This window comes from Conger conger, chromosome 12 (assembly GCF_963514075.1).
Source record: "Conger conger chromosome 12, fConCon1.1, whole genome shotgun sequence".
Lineage (NCBI taxonomy): Eukaryota > Metazoa > Chordata > Actinopteri > Anguilliformes > Congridae > Conger > Conger conger.
The window spans coordinates 8,343,752-8,364,725 of record NC_083771.1 but is presented as its reverse complement, the minus strand read 5'-3'; the positions used below and the strand labels follow the sequence as shown (position 1 = coordinate 8,364,725).

Genomic DNA, 20,974 nt, shown 5'->3' with positions numbered 1-20,974 from the left:
CCGCCAATGTGACCAAGCCAATGCAAACGAAGACAGTTACATAACGTCTGGAGCGCGCGCTCGACATCTTTCAGCAGGGCCTGAGAGACTTTAAAGACCCCGACCGTGATAAGAACATACCTGCAGTGGAAGTAGCAGGCGAGCGGAAGTTCAAGCCAAACTGAAGAACGCCATGTTTGAGCACAGATCGATGGTGAGGTCAACATTAGTATATCTGTTATCTAACTACAGTTTAGAATTTAAAAAGACACACTGTAAAAACAAAAAAAGAATCACATACACTCAGTTAGCACTTTATTAGGTATTTGTTCAACTTATATTTTTGACATATTAAGTCTGCCGCTGTAGCCTATCCACTTAGAGGTTTGACCCGTTGTCTGTTCCGAGATGCTCTTCTGCATACCACCGTTGTAATGTGCGGTTATTTGTGATACTATCACCTTCCTGTCAGCTTTGACCAGTCTGGCCCTTCTCCTCTGACCTCTCTCATTAACAGAACTGCTGCTCACTGGATGTTTCACAGCATTTTCTACAAACTGTAGAGACTGGTGTCCGTGAGTGTAAATACTCAATAATCAAGCATGTTAAGTCTTATATTTAGACTTAAATTCTGACTTTAACTTTTTTGCTAAGATGAAATATTGCCCGTGAGACTGATTTGACATGAGTTTGACTAAAGACTTGTCAAGCGAGCTTAAACTTAAAACAAGCACATATTTTCGACTTGAGATAAAAAATAAGGTTGTAATTCTCTCCGCAAGACTGAACCACTTAAGACAAGACGTTTTTCGCAGGGTAATAGATGCTTTCTCCTCTCAAAGAACAGGAAATGGAGACGGCGGTGAGGAAGACGGCGGTGAGGAAGACGACGGTGACGCTCCTGACGATGATGACGGCGGGGGTCTCGCAGCCCCAGACAGCGAGGCAGGACTCGGAGCGGCACGGCGAGCGGGGGACGCCATCAATCAGGCGGGACTCCGCCGGGCCGGGACACAGCCCCCAGTGTGCGGCACGGCGACAGAGGAGCGGCCGTCTCCCGCCTCTTTGTCCGAGACGCCCTCGTTACGCGATGAGATCACCCCGTCTCCGGATCGTTCCGCGTCTCCAAACCCCCCTCCATTATATTTCAGACGTATGGAATTCGCTAATCTCGGCAGAAAAGCGCCTTTTCAGGACCTCCGGCAGAACATTATCGGAGAGCGGACGAAAGCGGGGAGAAAGGGCCCGGTGTCTGGGTCCCTAATTAACCGTTTGACGTTTGCCAGCTGCCGCTGAGCGAGAGACAGGGCCGGCTTTCTGCGGAGGTTTAATTATAAAGGAACTGTCCGAGGCTGGGCGTAAACACCGATAAAGGCCCGCTTAAAGAGCACCTATTAGGCTCCACGGTCGAGGGCTCTGTTCAGAAAGTCACGCGGAGCAGCGGTGTTTGGGGAAAACTGGGGTAATCAGCTCCGGAGCGCCGCGCGATTCCGGCGGGAAGCGGAGAGATTCCAGCTCCGGAGCGGAGCGTCTGAGCTAACGAGCTCCCCGCTGTGACCTCACTCACCTCCCCTGAACCCTTCTGCAGGAAGCGTGCCGAGGGGGGGGGGCAGCATATGTGATGGCGAGGCCCACAAGAAATACGGTTTCAACTCTCAAAACTCAAGCTAAACAATCGCACACAAACACACACACACACACACTCACACACCAAACCGGCAGACACACACACACACACACACACTCACACACCAAACCAGCAGACACACACAAACACACACACCAAACCGGCAGACACACACACACAAACACACACACACACACACACACTCACACACCAAACCAGCACACACACACACACACACTCACACACCAAACCAGCAGACACACACACACACACACACACTCACACACCAAACCGGCAGACACACACACACACACACACACACTCACACACCAAACCAGCAGACACACACACACACACACACACTCACACACACACACTCAGACTTCACTCCTCTGCTGATCTGCCTGCTGACTGGTGCCCATTAACGAGAGGTGGCAGAGCAGAGTGGACCTTGAGGGACACTCAGCCAGAGAAGCACAATGAAGTGATTATTATGAATTATACAGTATTACGCTTTCACCAAAACTATGGAAATAATATGATTCATTTCAGGAAGAGGGTGCACCTGGTGAGGGTGGACAGGTCTAGTGAGGGGATGAAACAGCACAGACATTACCCTTATGGGAGAGCCAGGGCGCTGCTTAGTGTCAGAGCCACATATGTCAGGGACACACACACACACACACGCACACACACGTGTGCACACACACAAAGACACACGCACACACACATACATACACATGCACGTGCGTGCACACACACACACCAACACGCGTGCATGCACAGACACGCACACGTGCACACACACACCCACACTCGTGCACACACACACACACACACACACACACATACACGCACACACATATACACACACACAAGCACACGTGCACACTCACACACACATGTGCATGTACACACGTGCACACACACACATACACACACACACGTGTACCCACACACGCACACACATGCGTGCAGCCACACGCGCACACACACACACACACGAACACACACATACACACACACACATGCACACACTCACATATGCAAAGAAATACATACCAACTTTTTCTAAATAATAAAGAAAAATGAAGCGTGATGTTTGCGTTCAGTGGGGAGTTCCAGTCGTTTGGAGCTGAACCAGGGGCCACATGTGCATTCAGGCCTGCCAATCACACTCCACCGGCTGAGTTCATCGGGAAAAAATTAGGCCCGCCCTCTCCCATTGGCTCGCCGGTTTGAGGGCACCCCAGACATTCCAGTGGATAATCTTTTCCATTTCTCTACTCGGAGAGAGCGAATCGGTGCACAAGCCTCGCATTGTACAGCTCACTCAAAGCCTTCTTTTAACTCCCTCTCGCACACACTGCTTTTCCAAAAAACTTTTTTCTCTCTCTGTCGAGGCTAAAAAAGAGAAACAGGGGGAAAAACAACACTAGGAAAAATAACAAACGATTCCCTGTGAGACGGTTTAGAAATTCTGGACGCTGCGTTTCTCACGGTTCCTCTGTAGTCAGGCTTAGTTTCGGAAAAAAAAAGAGACAAAAAACAAAAGGAAACACGCGAACAATGTAGAAACCAGGAAACCAAACTGTCACCACACGAGGGGGAGATCTGGAGTTCAGAGTAACGGTGTCGGATCTCGCCAGCTTGAGGTTCAGCAGATATCCCAACATCCTCTGCTCCGCAACAACAAGCTGATATTGTGGCTGCTGCTAAGACAAGCAGGGACTGGAAGCAGTGAATGTGATGGGAGGTCTTTACGGCTACAGGCTCCTTAATTACAGTTATTGCTCTCGCTATGAAGCAATAGAAGCTATTCCATCGATTCCGTTCTCCCTAAGTTTCCACAGTTGGGTATTTCTAAGCGCACGCTTCTGTCTGTCGTGTGATGCGATTACACACACTGTTATTAGTGCTGTGCGGGTGGTGTGTTAAAAAGTAAAAGAGGCAACACTTGCTTTCAGTTGCGCTCGTTCCTTCACTAGCGGACATCCATTCAAGCCCATGAACCAATCATAAATGCTGTGGTGTCTTTGAATGTAAAAGGCCTCTATTGGCTAATGAGCTGTCCAAACGCACAGACATTTTCCTTGCCCAGGAAGAGCCAGGCACACTGGCTTAAGACTGTGGTGACGCTGGCTCTCTGTTATTAAAATAACCGTACCACAAAAAATATTTCATTTTTATATTCAATCAATTATAACAGGAGTAGCAGACCAGGATTCTACCAGGAGCCCGCCATCTTGGCTCTGGGTAGATATCGAGAAATGTCTGTAGCTTCACCTAGGAACCATCAGCTATACAATGGATAGTACTTAGAATCAGGCTCCAGTGACTCTGGTGATAAAAGTGATGTTTTTTTGTTTTTTGTTATACCGCATAGCTGTCACATATGTTTCCAATAACACACTAATAATTTAAAAGCTTTTGGAAGGAGTTGAAGGTTAGTAAAATTAACTCAAGGGAAACAATTTACTTGGATGCACCAAGGTTACACTGAGTCAACTGTCATTTCTAAATGCTTTGTTGAGTCCGACCGAGTCAAACATTCTTCAAAGATTTTATTTACTCGCGCTGTAGAACTGCACTTGAAAGGGAATATGGTGAAATATTGTCCATGGGAAGTGATTCAGCACTTTGCAAAGATGCAGACAGGCTGGCGATTGTATCTGAAATTAATCCAGTTTAGGGGCACACCTCTCACATCATTCTGAAACATAAGATTTAATATAGGACAGGAGTAGCTGTTAAACAAGATATTAAAACAATCCTGGCTGTCCAGTCAACACAAGATATTGTAATTTTTACGCGTTGATTTAACACTGAGCATTTTACAGAGTACAGCTTTAGACTGACATACAGACAGTAGAAGAATAGCGGGAGGAGAGGAAGAGAGATGGAGAAAGAGAACTTTATTTTTAAGGCTCTTTTTTATATGACTGTTCTAGGTCAACAAAGCCAACTGTTGATATATTTTCTGCAGTGTGGCGTGTGCATGCTTTTTTAAATCAAATGCTGTGACAGCCCAGTCGGTATACTGTCACACTAATAAACCTCCATGCGAATAAGGATACGAGAGAAAGGGAGAGTGGGACAGAGAGAGAGAGGAGAAAGAGCGAGAGAGAGAGCAAGAGGGAGAGCGAAAGAGATAAATAATATAAAACAGACTTCTATCTGGATGTGAACTGAACAGTGGTTAATGTATGTAGTGGAATGGAAAATGTGGCTCTCAGTTCACAATCCAGACTCCACACATAGGACAGGAAATGCACCACCGTATTTATTATGCGACTATTCCTTGATTGAGAGCTATTGACTACTCTTCGAGTGAGAGCTATCGACTACTCCTTAAGTGAGAGCTATCGACTACTATTCGATCTCTTCGAGTGAGAGCTATTGACTACTCTTTGAATGAGAGCCATCGACTATTCTTTGAGAGAGTCATCGACTACTCCTTGAGTGAGAGCTATTGACTATTCCATAACTCAGAGCTATTGACTATTCCTTGACTGAGAGCCATTGACTATTCGTTGACTGAGAGCAATCGACTATTCCTTGACTGAGAGCAATCGACTATTCCTTGACTGAGAGCCATTGACTATTCCTTGACTGAGAGCAATCGACTATTCCTTGACTGAGAGCCATTGACTATTCCTTGACTGAGAGCCATTGACTATTCCTTCACTGAGAGCCATTGACTATTCCTTGACTGAGAGCAATCGACTATTCCTTGACTGAGAGCCATTGACTATTCCTTGACTGAGAGCCATTGACTATTCCTTCACTGGGAGCCATTGACTATTCCTTGACTGAGAGCCATTGACTATTCCTTGACTGAGAGCAATCGACTATTCCTTGACTGAGAGCCATCGACTATTCCTTGACTGAGAGCCATCGACTATTCCTTGACTGAGAGCCATTGACTATTCCTTGACTGAGAGCCATTGACTATTCCTTGACTGAGAGCAATCGACTATTCCTTGACTGAGAGCCATTGACTATTCCTTGACTGAGAGCAATCGACTATTCCTTGACTGAGAGCCATTGACTATTCCTTGACTGAGAGCAATCGACTATTCCTTGACTGAGAGCAATCGACTATTCCTTGACTGAGAGCCATTGACTATTCCTTGACTGAGAGCCATTGACTATTCCTTGACTGAGAGCAATCGACTATTCCTTGACTGAGAGCCATTGACTATTCCTTCACTGAGAGCAATCGAGTGAGAGCCATCCTACTCCCTGAGTCAGAGTCATCCTACATCTTCAGGAAATTTGGGTATATGCTGCACACAACACAAGTTGTGGGTCTTTAAGTTGTATTGGTGCCTTAATCAAACCATCTATTATTATCAGAAAACATAAGCAAGTCAGCTGTCAGGACTCAGCAGTATTTGGCGGGCGCAGGAGGTGTTCGCTTTCACTTTGGCATGACATGTGAGGCACCTGCGTCACGTGCGTTGACATCGGTGGAATGAGCAAATGAAAAGAGGGCTCATCGGACTCACAGGAGCCGAGGAATCACACCGGGGTGTTGCCTGCTGAACCCAGGGCAAAGAAACGTGAATTTACGTTACTGAGCCTGACGGAGGGATGATGAATGACAGACAGACAGACAGGAGAGAAAGACGTGGGACAGGAAACAAAACAAAGTGGCAGACGGACCGTGCGGAAAATACTAGAAAAAAGACAGGAAGAGGCAGACATGAAACCACAGAAACTGAAACAGCAACAGAGAGAGAGAGTGAGAGAGAGAGAGAGAGAGAGAGAGAGACAAAGAGTGAGTCAGTGAGAGAGTGAGGAAGAGAGACAGAGAGACAAAGAGAGAGGGAATTGAAGCAAGGGTAAGAGTGAGAGAGAGGGAAAGAGAGAATGAAGACAGGAGTTGTACTTGTGCATTGGAGACTGTGTTGAAGCACGTTTACAGATGAAAGTTTCTGTGTGTGCGAGACACACAACAGAACTCTCTCCTCAGGCCTTTCTCTGCAGCTATCGCGCTAGTTCTGTGTGCAGTGCAGACTTCGTGGAAGCACTGTACCCTGACAGAGCTGCTCCAGAACATGGTGTTAAGACACTCTGACACAGCAGGGGATCACCAACAGGGCTAAGGGGCACGGGTCAACAGCGTTCACACCCAGGAGAAGGTGTCTCGGATTAGCCAGATTAGCTAAATCGGCTAATCATCGTCTTTAAGCAGTTTGAATGGGGTTGATGATGCGTGAAAGCACATTGTCACGGCACTGCTTTTGAAATGCTACATCTGGTCGCGCCTGGCTTCCCACAGTCGCGGGCAGACGTGAGTCATGCGTTACTGATTGCATATTTTTGAGACGATTGCTCGCATGCATTAGCGCTGAGGGGAAACATTCGTCCGTAAAGACAATGACAATACCACTGGTGCTCTGGAGATAATGACAAGCCCTGTTACCACGGTGACAAGTGTGTCCTCAATGACCACTCTGCACTCATTAACTGTGCGCTCATTAACTGCGCAGACTACAGTCGAGTGCTGGTTAACTGTGCAGATTACAGTCGAGTGCTGGTTAACTGTGCAGACTACAGTCGAGTGCTGGTTAACTGTGCACACTACAGTCGAGTGCTGGTTAACTGTGCACACTACAGTCGAGTGCTGGTTAACTGTGCACACTACAGTCGAGTGCTGGTTAACTGTGCAGACTACAGTCGAGTGCTGGTTAACTGTGCACACTACAGTCGAGTGCTGGTTAACTGTGCACACTACAGTCGAGTGCTGGTTAACTGTGCACACTACAGTCGAGTGCTGGTTAACTGTGCACACTACAGTCGATTGCTGGTTAACTCCGCTTGTCAACTGTGCAGACTTCAGCTGAGTGCTGATTAACTGCGCTCGTTAAATATGCACACTACAACCAAGTGTTCATTAACTGTGCAGACTTCAGCTGAGTGCTGATTAACTGCGCTCGTTAAATATGCAGACTACAACCAAGTGTTCATTAACTGTGCAGACTTCAGCTGAGTGCTGATTAACTGCGCTCGTTAAATATGCAGACTACAACCAAGTGTTCATTAACTTCAGCTGAGCGCTCATTAACCGTACGGTTGTTAACTGTGTATTCGTTAACTGCACCCATGAACTGAGTGCTGATTAACGAAGTGCCTGTTAAATATCTGCCCGTTGACCGCGCACTCATTAACTGAGCGCAGAACCGAGACTCGTTGATCCGTGCATAACATTTACTACCTCACAGAGCACACTGATCACTAGATCCACACATCCATGTCAGAGAGAGATCAGCAGATCTGTGCAGTGCTCGCTATGAACACACACACTACTAATGCCGTCACTGTTTATTTTATATGTCATCACTACGGTCCATTCACCATGGATACCATGTGACAGCTATCTCCACAAGCGGAGGAGACAGACTCAACCTCTCTAGTCTGCTTTTCTCCTCAAACCACACAGAGTGCATTTCTGCACAACTATATTAATATCACTGAACCACAGAGGATTCAGACTGCAATCGATGGAGCCAGGAGCCTGGCACGGGGAAAATAATAGTCTCTGTCGTCAAGGGTTACATGTACAACAACGTCTCAAGTCATGAAAACAGGTCATAGCAAAATTAGCTGTAGGGCAAGATTTCACTCTAGATCACAGGGTACATGTAGGTGTGGAGGAAGAACAAGTTCCATCGTGCTTCGCGAAAGTACGATTTGTATGAGCAAAGCTGAACTAAGACAAACCCCGACTGTGAGGTACATGCATACACTTTTTTCTGTCATTTTACATTTGAGTATGTTTGACCAACGATGGCTCAGATGAACAACATGCTTCTTTTCACCCCGTTACTTGCCCTACTGTAGCAAATAGAATTACATGAGAGAGGGAAACCAAACCGTCACTCTAGTTTGTGCCCTCTGAAACTCAAACTCCCAGAATCCTCAGTATCCGCAACACTGACTGCAGTTTGTGCACTCGGAAACTCAAACTCCCAGAATCCTCAGTGTCCGCAACACTCACAGCAGTTTGTGCACTCTGAAACTCAAACTCATCTCAGATGAGACGTTTCCATCCCAAATTTCAGAGTTTGAAATCTTGGTACTGTTACATGTGTACAAAAACACACCCGTTGGGGGGGGACAGGTGTAACTCGCTCAGTCGTGTGTGTCGTGGAGGGCGGTACCTGAGGACAGTCGGCGCTGGTGGAGATGGCACATGCCACTGAAACAGGAGCAGACTTCCCCGGGTCTTCCTCGCTGGGGGGGCGGTGATGCTAGAGAGCACTGGGGCTTCAGGAACCCTGTGTGGGGAGGGAGACGTTAGCGTTAGCAGAGGAGAAGAGGCTCGGAAGAGCAGGTTCTCATGGAGAGATGCATCCGTGGGCCCGTTTGAGGGCACGCCGTTTTGGCTCCACCATGAGGACGGCTTACAGCTAACCCTGTATCATTAATCACTCCCTACTCCCCAGCTGGCACACTCCGGTCTGCCAGCTCTGGTCGCCTTATGGTTCCCCTGGCGGTCGAGCTGCACGTTCACGCCTGTTTTCCGTTCTGGTTCCTCAGTGGTGGAATGACTTGCCTACCACTGTCAGGACAGCAGAATCCCTCCTCCAATTTCGACGCAGACTAAAAACACACCTTTTCAATCTGTACCTTAGTCCCCCCTCCTGATTTCCCCCGCCCCCCCCCCCCCCTTTCTGATATCCCTATCCCTCTTGTCTAACCCCCCCCCCCAAAAAAAGAATTGCACTTATGATGACTATATGTTTAGAACAACACTTCATGTGTATTTTACTAGTTATGGATGTGATGCTTTAACTTGTGGAAGAACCTATGCACTTGTAAATTGCTTTGGATTAAAAGCGTCTGCCAAATGACAAAAATGTCAAATGTAACCCTGTGACCCTCCCCGAGAATTCAGCAGGACCATACCACCCCCACCGGCACCCCCCCCATTCTGCATCCGCCGATGGCACGGCCCGACCAACCTCTCACATTTACGGCTGTGCCTGCCCCCCTGACCCCCCCTCCCATCAGCTGTACCCTGAGACAGAGGAGAGGACCCAGTTCTCTGCCTGGGGCGAGGGCCTTAGAGGGGGTCGAGTTAGGGGGCCAAATGCCAAATGAAGCCAGCACGCCTGGGGGAGGCAGTCATGCTGTCTCTTCTGGGTGGGGGCAGTCTCAACAAGGAAGCCATTATCTGCTACAACAGGGGACAAATGAAATGCTGTAATCAACTACGATCCTGACTACAGCCGCCGATCCACCTCAACATTGACGTGAACCACCAGGACGTAAGACGGACAAAGTAAAAACCAGCGTCTGTTACGCCCCCCTCCACCCCGCGAGCCTGCAAGTCTCCACAGCGCCCCCACCCGGTGACCTACGCCCACCCAATGCAAGCAAACTCCACAGCCCTCATTATGACATCATCATCATCAACAGACCAACCGCAGTAGCGAGGGGGGGGCAGCAAAGCTCAAAGAGGGACAAGCCCCAAGGTCGAGCCAGAAGAGCACATTTCTGGAGCGGAACGTCCCTCTCTCCAGCCAGGTCCGCCGCAGCCCCGGTGGGCTGGTCATCCGCTCAGGCTCCTCCGTGGGACGCGTGCGCTCAACGGGGGACCTACTCTCGTCTTTTTCTGCCTCCCTTCCTCGCCGAGACCTTTACGTCCCGAGCCGACATCATTCGTAAGGGCAGCGACAACCTCAGTTCAATAAAGTGCCATTACGCGGACCCTGAAAAACAGGCTGCTTCAGACGAGCTCGGCGGATGACATTTAAAACAGGCGCGGGGATATTGAATTAGTTCCCCATGATAAGCTAGCTGGCTGGACTGCTGTGTTTCTGCTGGGGGGTGTGTGGTTGGAAGGGGGGGGGGGATTATAGGTCTGTAAGAGACATTCCTCTGTGCTTTGATTAAATTAATAAAATTAATAAATACCAGCATCGGTGAGGGGTATGGGGTTAGACAACACTGCGGAACAGCAGAGAGGAAAACCAGGGAAAACACAGATTTCTTTTCAGGACCAAATGAAGACCAAACCACTCACGCACACGGCCAAAAAGCTGAATACACTGCCAGTTCCAAGAGTGGTGTGTGTGAAAGTCATGTTACAGCGTCGGGCAGATTTTTCGGGAAGTCTCTACCCACCCAGTCATAAAAGTATTGTGGTTCAGGAGCGCCAACCTGGCATAGACCCAAGCCTCATGAACATTTTTCCTTATTCTTAACTCCCGAAAGTTCAACAGCCACCAAAATTAACCAAAATGTATTGGAAAATGTTGACTGATTCCAAGCCTACTTTAAGGAGATTTTGTCTGTGGATAGAAACATTTAATAAGTATGACCTGTTCCAACAATGAGCTGGGGAAAAACATTATTAATGCCAAAGGAGTGCAGACCAGCATTTTTGAAGACCAACAGCTCTACGTGAATGAGACCATCTGCGTTCCACATAGCCCAAAGTGTCCTGACTACCACTCCCCTTATCAGTGTAAGAGGTCTGCTAACTCCATCTGACTGCCGTCTGCTCTTTCAGACTGGGGGCTAGACACATTGGCCCGGATTATGTCAAGACCAGTCCACCCCCACGACAGTCCATTTCAATAACGGCCTACTTTTGCTAGAAGGTGTGTGTGTGATGCTCTCATACCATCAATCAAGACTAAGCAAATATAAAGACCGAAAATGTACTTATTCAATAAGAGAACGGCAAACAAACTAACTAAACTAAAACTGTTTGGACTGCCCCTCTCCTCCCATAGGACCAGTCTCTAGCCCTGGCTCTCAGATCTGGCAAATCCTACATTTCTTTTTCCTGGCGTGGCCGTCTCTAAAAGGTTGGAAGGGAGAGCGATGTCACTGAGCATTACCATGACAACGCACAAGCTGCACTCGCCGTTGGTGTGTGAGTGTGTGCATGAATGGGTGAATGAGAAGTATCAATTGTACAGCGCTTTGGATAAAGGCGCTATATAAATGCCAACCATTTACCATTTACAACCATCGTATGCCGTCGTTCTCCCCACAGTGTGGAGCTCCATCTCAGATTTCTACCTCAATCTAAAGCCAACCAAAGTTCTCAAGCTTCAAGACGAAACCAACTAGAAATTCATAGAAAAACACACATTTAAACTCCAGTTCCCAGGCTGCACTTTGGCTGGGTTTCAAAGCATTCCCACAGCTATAAAACAACCTGAAGCAAGGGATTATGGGTAGCAAATAAATGGCGTTTCCCTGGCAGAGACGGAATGCTACTGCTAACGCTGTACTTCAGTGTATAATACAGTGTTATACTGGTGTTTGAAGGACACAGCAAGAAGGTACCAAGTTTGAATCCCGACAAGGGCCTCTCTGTGTGCAGTTTGTATGTTGTCCCCGTGTCTGTGTGGGATTCCTCCAAGTTCTCCAGTTTCCTCCCACAGTCCAACGACATGCAGGTTAGACTTACTGGACAGTCTAAATTGCACCTAGGTATGAGTGTGTGAGTGGATGGTGTGTGTACCCTGTGATGGATTGGCGACCTGTCCAGGTTGTACTACCGATTTAAAAAAATGGATGGATGGATGGTATGTATGTGGGAGGCAAGGAGTAAATACACTCTCAGAAATAAAGGTACGAAAAGTGCCTAAAAAGGTGAATGTAGCTTGACGTCACGTTATTTCTGAGAGTGTGCGTACGGTGAATCGAGGGAAGACTGAGCAGCAGAGGGATGAAGGAGAGCGGAACAGCCCTGTAGGAGGACAGCCTGACCGGAGCCCCTCCTAAGCCCTGGCCTCGTGACCGCTGTCTGAGGAAACGCTGACTCACGCACATGACTGACAGCTCCCAGCGAGGATGTACGCAGGACCGCGTTACGTCGCTGTCCGGGACCCCGCCCCCCTTTCTTTACCGCCCGGAGGAGACGAGGGCGAAAAAAACCCCTGTCATCCCAGACGTTTCAGCCGAGCGTTAAGATCAAGTAGATTTTCTCCACTGTTTATCAAAAGAAAAATAATTAACTACCGGTGAGGATCCTGCAATTCTGTTAATAAAAACAAACAAAAATGTTTCGCTTTCATGTTAAGCTCCTTCAGAACAAAGGGGACGCCTCTCGCAGGGAGAGACAAGCCAGGTCTCCGGGCCTGGAGGGCTCATCGAAGAAACCGCTCCACTGGCAGAGGCTTGCATGTGCAGGGCTTCCTGTCTGCGTCTGAATCCGTCTTCTCTTTATTAAAGAGCCCTTCTGCTGGCACTCGTCTTTACGACTCTGGCTCGGCTCAAACCCCTGATTAGAGCCGTTTGATCTCCCCTCTTTGTTTTCCCTCGAAATTGCATCGCGCTCGTTTTTTGTTTTTTTCGTGACGGCACGTCGAGGTTTTTGAGGGGGAACTGAATTTCACGCCCTGGCCCGCGGCCAATCGATGCTGTCGCCGGAGCAGGTCTGGATATGCGCACAAGGTTCTGGGGCATTCTGGGGTTTTTCCTCATTAAAGGTTTTGTGCTAATGAAACAGGGTCTTTGAGGAGTCTAAGGGATGGAGGGCGGGTGTAGCCAGCTCATCTTTATTGGTTATAGTAACGTCTCCGCATCTGAAAGGCTTTATGAGACCCATGACCGATTGGGGGTTGGTAAGGAGTTGCCCCCCCCGCACCTCCTTTTTGTGGAGCTGTCCCGGTCCGCTCTTGCCCTTGTATCTCGTTACCTTGGCGATCAAGCCCAAGGTCAAAGTTCAGTGGAGGAGCTCCATACATCTCGAGTGTCATAAACGTCTCCTCGGCCGTGACCCTCGGGCCGGCCTTCACAATGCAAACAGCGACCTACAGCGCCGTCATTGATTGTCACGGCAACCGCCATCGCCGGCGGTCGCCTTCAGCGCTCTGGGCCGGAACATGGGCGGCGAGTCGAAGAAGGTCCTCCATTCCAGAGACCTTCCTGGCCAAGAGCTTTTCTGTCCAACAGAAAAAAGGGTTCTTTGGTTTCTCTCCCTAGAGGAACCCTTTTAAAGTCTTTATGGAACCATCTGTCACCGGTGCGAAGTGTGAAAGCTCCGCTTTACCCGACAAAGAACATTTTGACTAGATAAGGGTTCTTCTGTGGAATCGTGTCGAAGCCATTTTGTTCCTGGAATGTAACGGGCTCTGCCATATTCTGCCATCAGTGCTGAGCTGCATAAGCACTCAGTGGACCAGAAACTTCCGTCTCTGTGGATTTCTGAATATTCCAATGTCACAAGTTTAAGGTCCTCCGGCCAGCAAACGATGTCCCAGAATTCTCTGGGGAACTAACAGGGACGGAGCCAAAGGTCCTGCGTCTGTTTAAAAAAAAGAAAAAATCTGATCTTCCTCAGAGTCGTGTCTCTGCCAAACAGCGTCTGTTTCGCACGGCCTCCCTTCTGTTTGCGGAACAGCCAGTTCGTCTTCATCGTCTTCATCATGCTAAACGAGCCGCGCATGTTTATTTTTCCATCCCCCTTACGCAACGGACGCGTATCCAAACAGCGGCTCGTTAGAAACAATTATGGTACTGACAGCGTTCTTCACTAGCTGCCTTCGACCGCCCCAGAAGATCCTCCATGACAGCCGTACTGTAGCTCTCCAAAGCCTGGGAGGTAAATAAGAGGAGAGACCAAAATCCTCCCCCTGTCTCACTAAAACAAAGCAAAACATCGTCCCTAGTTCTGTCTGTCGAATGAAATCTCCCTCTCTTAACTCTTGGGAAAGAGATAAAAAAAAAAAAAAAAGAATTCTGCATCAGCAATCTACAGCTCGTTTTCCATGGCAACTGCTTTCAATGCCCGGGTCGCTCTACAAGAAGGAGACCCCACTGTGCTCTCCATTAACACTTTAACGGGACTGCGACTGCCGCTAAGCGCAAAGGAGACACCCTAGGAACTCGCTGCATTTCTGAAAAAACAACACTGATGCTTTTGTCTTTGCATTTATGGTGTTTTTTTTTCTCAGGAAATTACTGGCTGATTGATAGACTCAACTTTTACGGTGATTCTGAAAATGGCCGTCTCGCAAGTGGCCTCAGAACAAATTATGTACTCACAATATTAATGGATATTTGTACACCTACTGCCTGGGTGCACCAGTAGCAGTCCTGTCCTTTCACACACCAGTGAATGTGTCTCTGAACAGTCCATGGAGTCCAGCGGAACATTTAGAACGTGACTGGACATAGGGTTACCACGGAGACCATGGGTGGGTGTGTAGGAGCCTTTGCGATTAACGGGTGAAGCAGGGCTTGCGGAATAGGTTCATTTGACCCTTCTGAGCATGCTCAGTCTGTCACAGGAATAATTTGAAGCTCTCCTGCACTCTCAAATATAAAGTGACAATGGAGATATGTTTGTGTTCTTCGAGGGTCAAATTCCCCAAATGTACCCTGAAAGAACAGTAATGTCCTCTTTGGGTACTAATGAGGATGTTTTCCAAGCAGAAAAAATAATTATATATTGCTGGCTAGGGGGTACAGGTTTATGCACCTATAGAGTACTGCCCCAACAACAAGAATTTGTACCTTTTTAGGCACTTTTCATACATTTATTTCTCAGAGTGTGAAGACGCCTTCTCATTTTACAGCTACACTGCAAAAGACATGTCCTAACAAATGCTCTTAAGTCTTAAGTCTTGCAATGACACTGCTCTTTTTTTATCACATAGAAAACATTTGCTCGACTCGTTTCATGCCAAATCTTGTAATGAGTGGCTCACCTCATTGACAATCTGTTCATCTTATTTAGCAAAAATAGAAGTAAGAATTTAAGTCTAAATATAAGACTAAAATACTTGTTGAGTTTGACTTATTTTTGGGGTTTTGCAATGTAATCTGGAGGGACATGCATTTTAGTCTCTCAAACCTGGCGACGTTCATTTTTTCTTTTAATTCAGTGTACAAACATATGACTTGAGTTAGACAGTGAATGTCTTTTTAAATTTCATGTGGGCCTTTAAGACAGAAAACCGTTACTAATGTGGAACACAAGTTGGCAGTTTCTGTACTTTTTAACGTGAATAAACTTTGCTCGAACCCACACCATGACCTTAAAACAAACCACAACTGTACCATTAACCCAGACCTGAACCCAAAACCAAACCCAAAACTTATGACCATTCAACTTTCAACTGCACTGTACTTACTAATCAATGTAAGCAAAGTATTTATATATGAAGTCTAGTACTTAAAAAAAAAAGAAAAAAAAAAAGACAATGGTTTCTCTCAAGATTTAAGATTGTGTTCTTCTGTTTTAAATTTGCGTGTTAAAACACAGACAGGATACGGGTCTTACAAAGTAAAACCACACACACACACACACAGACAGGAGTTGTGAAAACATGGCTGCCGTCCACCGCCTTGTCTCTCCACCTGGCAGAGCTCCTGACTGGGGGTGTAGGTCTGCCTGACAGCTCGCCCTGAACCCTCGCCACAGAGCCTGTGCTGACACGCGCTCACGAAGCCACAACGTGTGAGTGTGTGTGTGTGAGTGTGTGAGTGTGTGAGTGTGTGTGTGAGTGAGTGTGTGTGAGTGTGTGTGTGTGTGAGTGTGTGTGTGTGTGTGTGTGTGTGTGTGAGTGTGAGTGTGTGTGTGTGTGTGTGTGTGTGAGTGTGTGTGTGTGAGTGTGTGTGTGTGTGTGTGTGAGTGTGTGTGTGAGTGTGTGAGTGTGTGTGTGAGTGTGTGTGTGAGTGTGTGTGTGTGTGTGTGAGTGTGTGTGTGTGTGTGTGTGAGTGTGTGAGTGTGTGCGTGTGTGTGTGAGTGTGTGTGTGAGTGTGTGTGAGTGAATGTGTGTGAGTGTGTGTGTGTGAGTGTGTGTGTGTGTGTGTGTGAGTGTGTGTGTGTGTGTGTGTGAGTGTGTGTGTGTGAGTGTGTGTGTGTGTGTGTGTGTGAGTGTGTGTGTGAGTGTGTGAGTGTGTGTGTGAGTGTGTGTGTGAGTGTGTGTGTGTGTGAGTGTGTGTGTGTGTGTGTGTGTGTGAGTGTGTGTGTGAGTGTGTGTGTGAGTGTGTGAGTGTGTGTGTGTGTGTGCGTGTGTGAGTGTGTGTGTGTGTGAGTGTGAGTGTGTGTGTGTGTGTGTGAGTGTGAGTGTTTGTGTGTGAGTGTGAGTGTGAGTGTGTGTGTGTGTGTGTGAGTGTGAGTGTGAGTGTGTGTGTGAGTGTGTGTGTGAGTGTGTGCGTGTGTGTGTGAGTGTGAGTGTTTGTGTGTGTGAGTGTGTGTGTGTGTGTGTGAGTGTGTGTGTGTGTGTGTGAGTGTGAGTGTTTGTGTGTGTGAGTGTGTGTGCTTATGTGTGTATGTGTGAGTGTGTGTGTGTGTGAGTGTGTGAGTGTGTGTGTGTGTGTGCGTGTGTGTGTGTGAGTGTGAGTGTTTGTGTGTGTGAGTGTGTGTGCTTATGTGTGTATGTGTGAGTGTGTGTATATGAGTGTGTGTGTGTTGTGTGAGTGTGTGCGTGTGTGAGTGTGTGTGTGAGTGTGTGTGAGTGTGTGTGTGTGTGTGTGAGTGTGAGTGTTTGTGTGTGTGAGTGTGTGTGTGTGTGTGCATGTGTGTGTGTGTGTGAGTGTTTGTGTGTGTGAGTGTGCGTGATTGTGTGTATGTGCGTTTGTTTATGAGTGTGCACTCTGTATGTACGTGTGTGTATCCTGATGCCCTATAGACAAGCACACTCTTCTCTGTTGAATGTCACACAACAGCAGCCCACTCTCCATAGTGAGCGAGTGTGAGGAAGACACTTCTTATGCCGCTTTAGCAAGCAGCCTACAGGTGCCTAACCAACCAGTAGGGGTCACTAGAGAGCAGTGAGCTGCAGGTCCCAGCCATCTGACCCTCCTTATCCCAGAGGGAAGCTAGTGTCACTCACACATCACCTACTGGCCACAGTCCGCACTGACACAGTTGATCCCAGACCACGGGGCCCATCCGTGCGCTAACACGACACCTTAGCAGGATCAGCCACCCAACAACACACAGGACACAACATCACCCAATCATCACCACAGTCTCATGGCATCTCACCAAGGGCAGCACCTTAAACCCGACCACAGCTCCACACAACAGGAAGTTCAGCAGCCTCTGAATGGATCTCGCTATGAGCGCAGGTAACTTTCCACAGCTATGACTCACCTGCGTGCCATTTTAAATCTCTGCCCTCCTCCCCACCCCCACGCTCCTGATCTCCACGCTGGAAAATACCAAACAGTGGGCATTTCTCCAATACAACAGGCCCCCTAGCAGTACCACTGCTAGGGACTGGTAATTATGTATAAGTTATGTCTTATGTTACGTGCTCACCAGGGACAGAAGATGAATTTCAGCCTGATGAAAAAACACTTCCATCACAACAGGATGATGAGTAACGGGGCGTGTTAGTGACGAAAGCCTCAAAGGTTAGCGAGTCTAAAGTAATTAATGCAATTATTGTCATTCTCCTGGTATTTTTAATCCCAGGCTGAGCATTATTTCCATAAATAAATTTGGAGAAGAAGAACAGCAGACAAGAACTGAAACAGGCGAGGTTACTGTTGCGTTAGCTACAAAAACACTTTTGTGTCTCGAACGCAGGACGCGAACGCACGTTTTCCTCATGCGGCATTTATAAATGAGGCATCATAGCGCTTTTAAAATGGCAAAACTGAAAGCAATAATTACTGTACATGCAGACAACCGTGGAAATGTTGAACATCTCTTTTTTGTTTGGCATTTTACTTTGGGGAATACAGAGGGATTAAGGGACAGACTGCTCCATTCATTGCTACATTTGAATTCTTTTCTGTTTTTCATGTTTTTCTTTACCCTTTTAATGAGTGTTTCTTTCAGGGAATTCGACCGTGCTGTCGAAAAGCAGTGTGAATAAAGTACAGCATTATAAAGAGGGGCTGGAACAGGGTTGCTAGGCATCTGGTTTTCAGCTGGAATGTGGATTTTTAAATAGGTCAGGGTAATTAATAGAAGGCGTTTTGCATTGGTTTTTAATGAATTGGCATGTCAATGACTCCCCGGTCCAACAGAATACCCCCTCACCACCCACTAGCACAATGCGGGGTTCAGGGCCCAACAGCTGTGTGGATCTCACTGTGCTTACACCGGGGCTTGAGCCGCCAACCTTCCAGCTCCCAGTCTCGTACCTTAGCCACGAGGCTACAGGCTGCTGGAGAGAAATCGGAGACAGGAGGGGAGTAGAGGGGCAAAATTTAGCCATCCCCGCCCCAGAGCATCTTAAAGTAATAGTGTAATTCCAGCCCCCGTGTTACAGGAGCAGGCAGGGCACTGGATCTGGAAGAAGATGGTGTCAGAGGCAGACACCCAGCTAAACGTGAGGGAACTTCTGACCTCAGGGTTAGACCCTGCGCTCAGAGTCCATCCCTCAGGTCAGCAGTACTGCTTTTTCTCTCTCTGTTTCTCTCTCTCACTCTCTCTCCTCCTCTCTCTCTGTGCCTTTCTATTTGTCTCAGTTTTCTTCTCTCTCTCTCTCTCTCTCTCTCTCCCCCCCAGCCCACTGTGGTATGGACTGTTCTAGTAACTTTCTCTCTTTTTACACCTCTCTCTCTCTCTCTCTCTCCCTCTCTCAGGCAGGAAAGAGGCCCAATCTGGTGTTTCAGAGTTCATTGAACCTATACCCTGCTTGACCAATAAAAAGAGGCAAAATGACCCCCACTACAGCTGCCCCCCGCCCACCCTCACCAGTTCACACACATTTATTCCTTGGTCCTCACTTCTCAAAGTAATGTGGGGCAATAGGCTCTTTCGCCCAGCTCAACACACTGTTGTGGCGTGGTTACGCTCTGTCTTGAAGAATCCCAGCGTCTCAGTCCAAACCACAAATTCCGTTAAACTACTCAGCTCCGTGCGAAAACGTACTTCTAACACCGGTGTGAAATTTACATTTAGCCAACGTTGAGCGCTCCACTTGTGCCATCCACGGACCTGTCAGAACTTCATACAAAATGGCCTCTGTGACCCACTGCTGCTGCTCCCCGTCGTCTAAAAGGCTGCAATCTTACATCACCTGCACAATCAGGCACAGATCTCACTTGTGGGTTCGACAAAGCACGGTTGACTGAAACACGCCAGCTCTCAAGGGCGTGCCAACAGAACCGAGCGTAACCAAAAAAAAACATCGAAAAATGAAACTACACGAAACACCGCCTCCCTCCTGGGTGACAACCGAAGCCCTCTTACGCACGGGCGTGCTACAGGACTGCAAACAGTAAAATAAATTTAAGTACGGCAATAAAAACACACCAATACAAAAAATAAAATAGTATTAGGTTATGTCAATCACACAGTAGCGTGCTGTAAAAGACTCAGAAACAGCTTTTACCCGAAAGCCTCAGGACTGCTGGGCACGATCTGTACCCTCCCACCACCCCCCCCCCCCCCACCACCCCCCACCCCCAGACTGAAATAACAGTGGACTTGCACTTTGCACTTTATTCTTACTGCATGTGTGCCTGTGTGTGTGTGTGACTGTGTGTGTGTGTGACTGTGTGTGTGTGTGACTGTGTGTTCTTTTTTTTCGGGGGTTTTTGCACACGTAAGCATGTCATTGTCTCAATACTCTGTATGGTATATTTGTATATGACATATTCATTTAATTTAATTTACAGAATTAGTATAATGGATGCTTATTATATAAATGATAAATAATTTACTTCAGGATCTAACAGATTATTGTATAACATAACTTTAATAATTAAATTTGAAAACAAACATGTTGCTACTTTGTGTTGATGGAAGAGTTTTTTTATTTATTAACATGCTGTACTCAGAAAATCTCACACAGGACAACTCGGTCATGCCTAAACCTGAGAGTGGCCCATAGACTTACATTCCATCGCAATTTAAAGTGAAGGAACCCTACAGTAGCTAGCAAAGAAAACAAAACTTCAAAGAACAAAATCTTGAAAGGTCGACTGTAGATTTTTGCAGCTAAAATTGTCACAAACAAGACTAATGTTCTTTAAATGCTTTAACATTTAGTAATTGAAGGTGCTGTCTTGCATTCTACACCCACTTCCTGTGGAGACACTGTTAGAGGACAAACACGCAGAGACCGACAAACCCCAGCTGCTTGGACTTTCGCTCAACCACGCCGCTAAAAGCTAATCATATATCACAGAATAAGCCCGAAATGGGTTTCATTCACAACTTTTAGGGCTTTAAAAAACATTTTAACATTTTTTCATAATTTTAAAATGAGAGAAAAGTCACAATTCAACATTCCCCGCTGGGAACGGCCCCCCCGCCGACAGCTTCTAGAACACGCCGCGGTGTTTCAGCCCGGAAGATATCTACCATAAATTCTCAATGTTTTTTTTTTTTTGCTGTAACTCTGCATATGTACATTATGACAACAGCTGCCATGATTTATTCCCAGCCTCCATTTTGATTCATATTGCAGCTCGTATTGA

At 47.2% G+C, this 20,974-nt stretch overlaps 1 protein-coding gene across 3 annotated transcripts in view; it reads right to left on the bottom strand.

The window, feature by feature from the left end:
• The window catches only part of LOC133142170 (retinoic acid receptor RXR-alpha-A), a 113,543-nt gene that overhangs the window by 69,064 nt on the left and 23,505 nt on the right, over positions 1–20,974 (bottom strand). For all 3 annotated transcript variants that reach the window (XM_061263218.1, XM_061263219.1, XM_061263220.1), the window contains exon 2: positions 8,776–8,892. In XM_061263218.1, the coding sequence (XP_061119202.1) occupies positions 8,776–8,892 (117 nt within the window). The remainder of the gene's footprint in view (positions 1–8,775; positions 8,893–20,974) is intronic.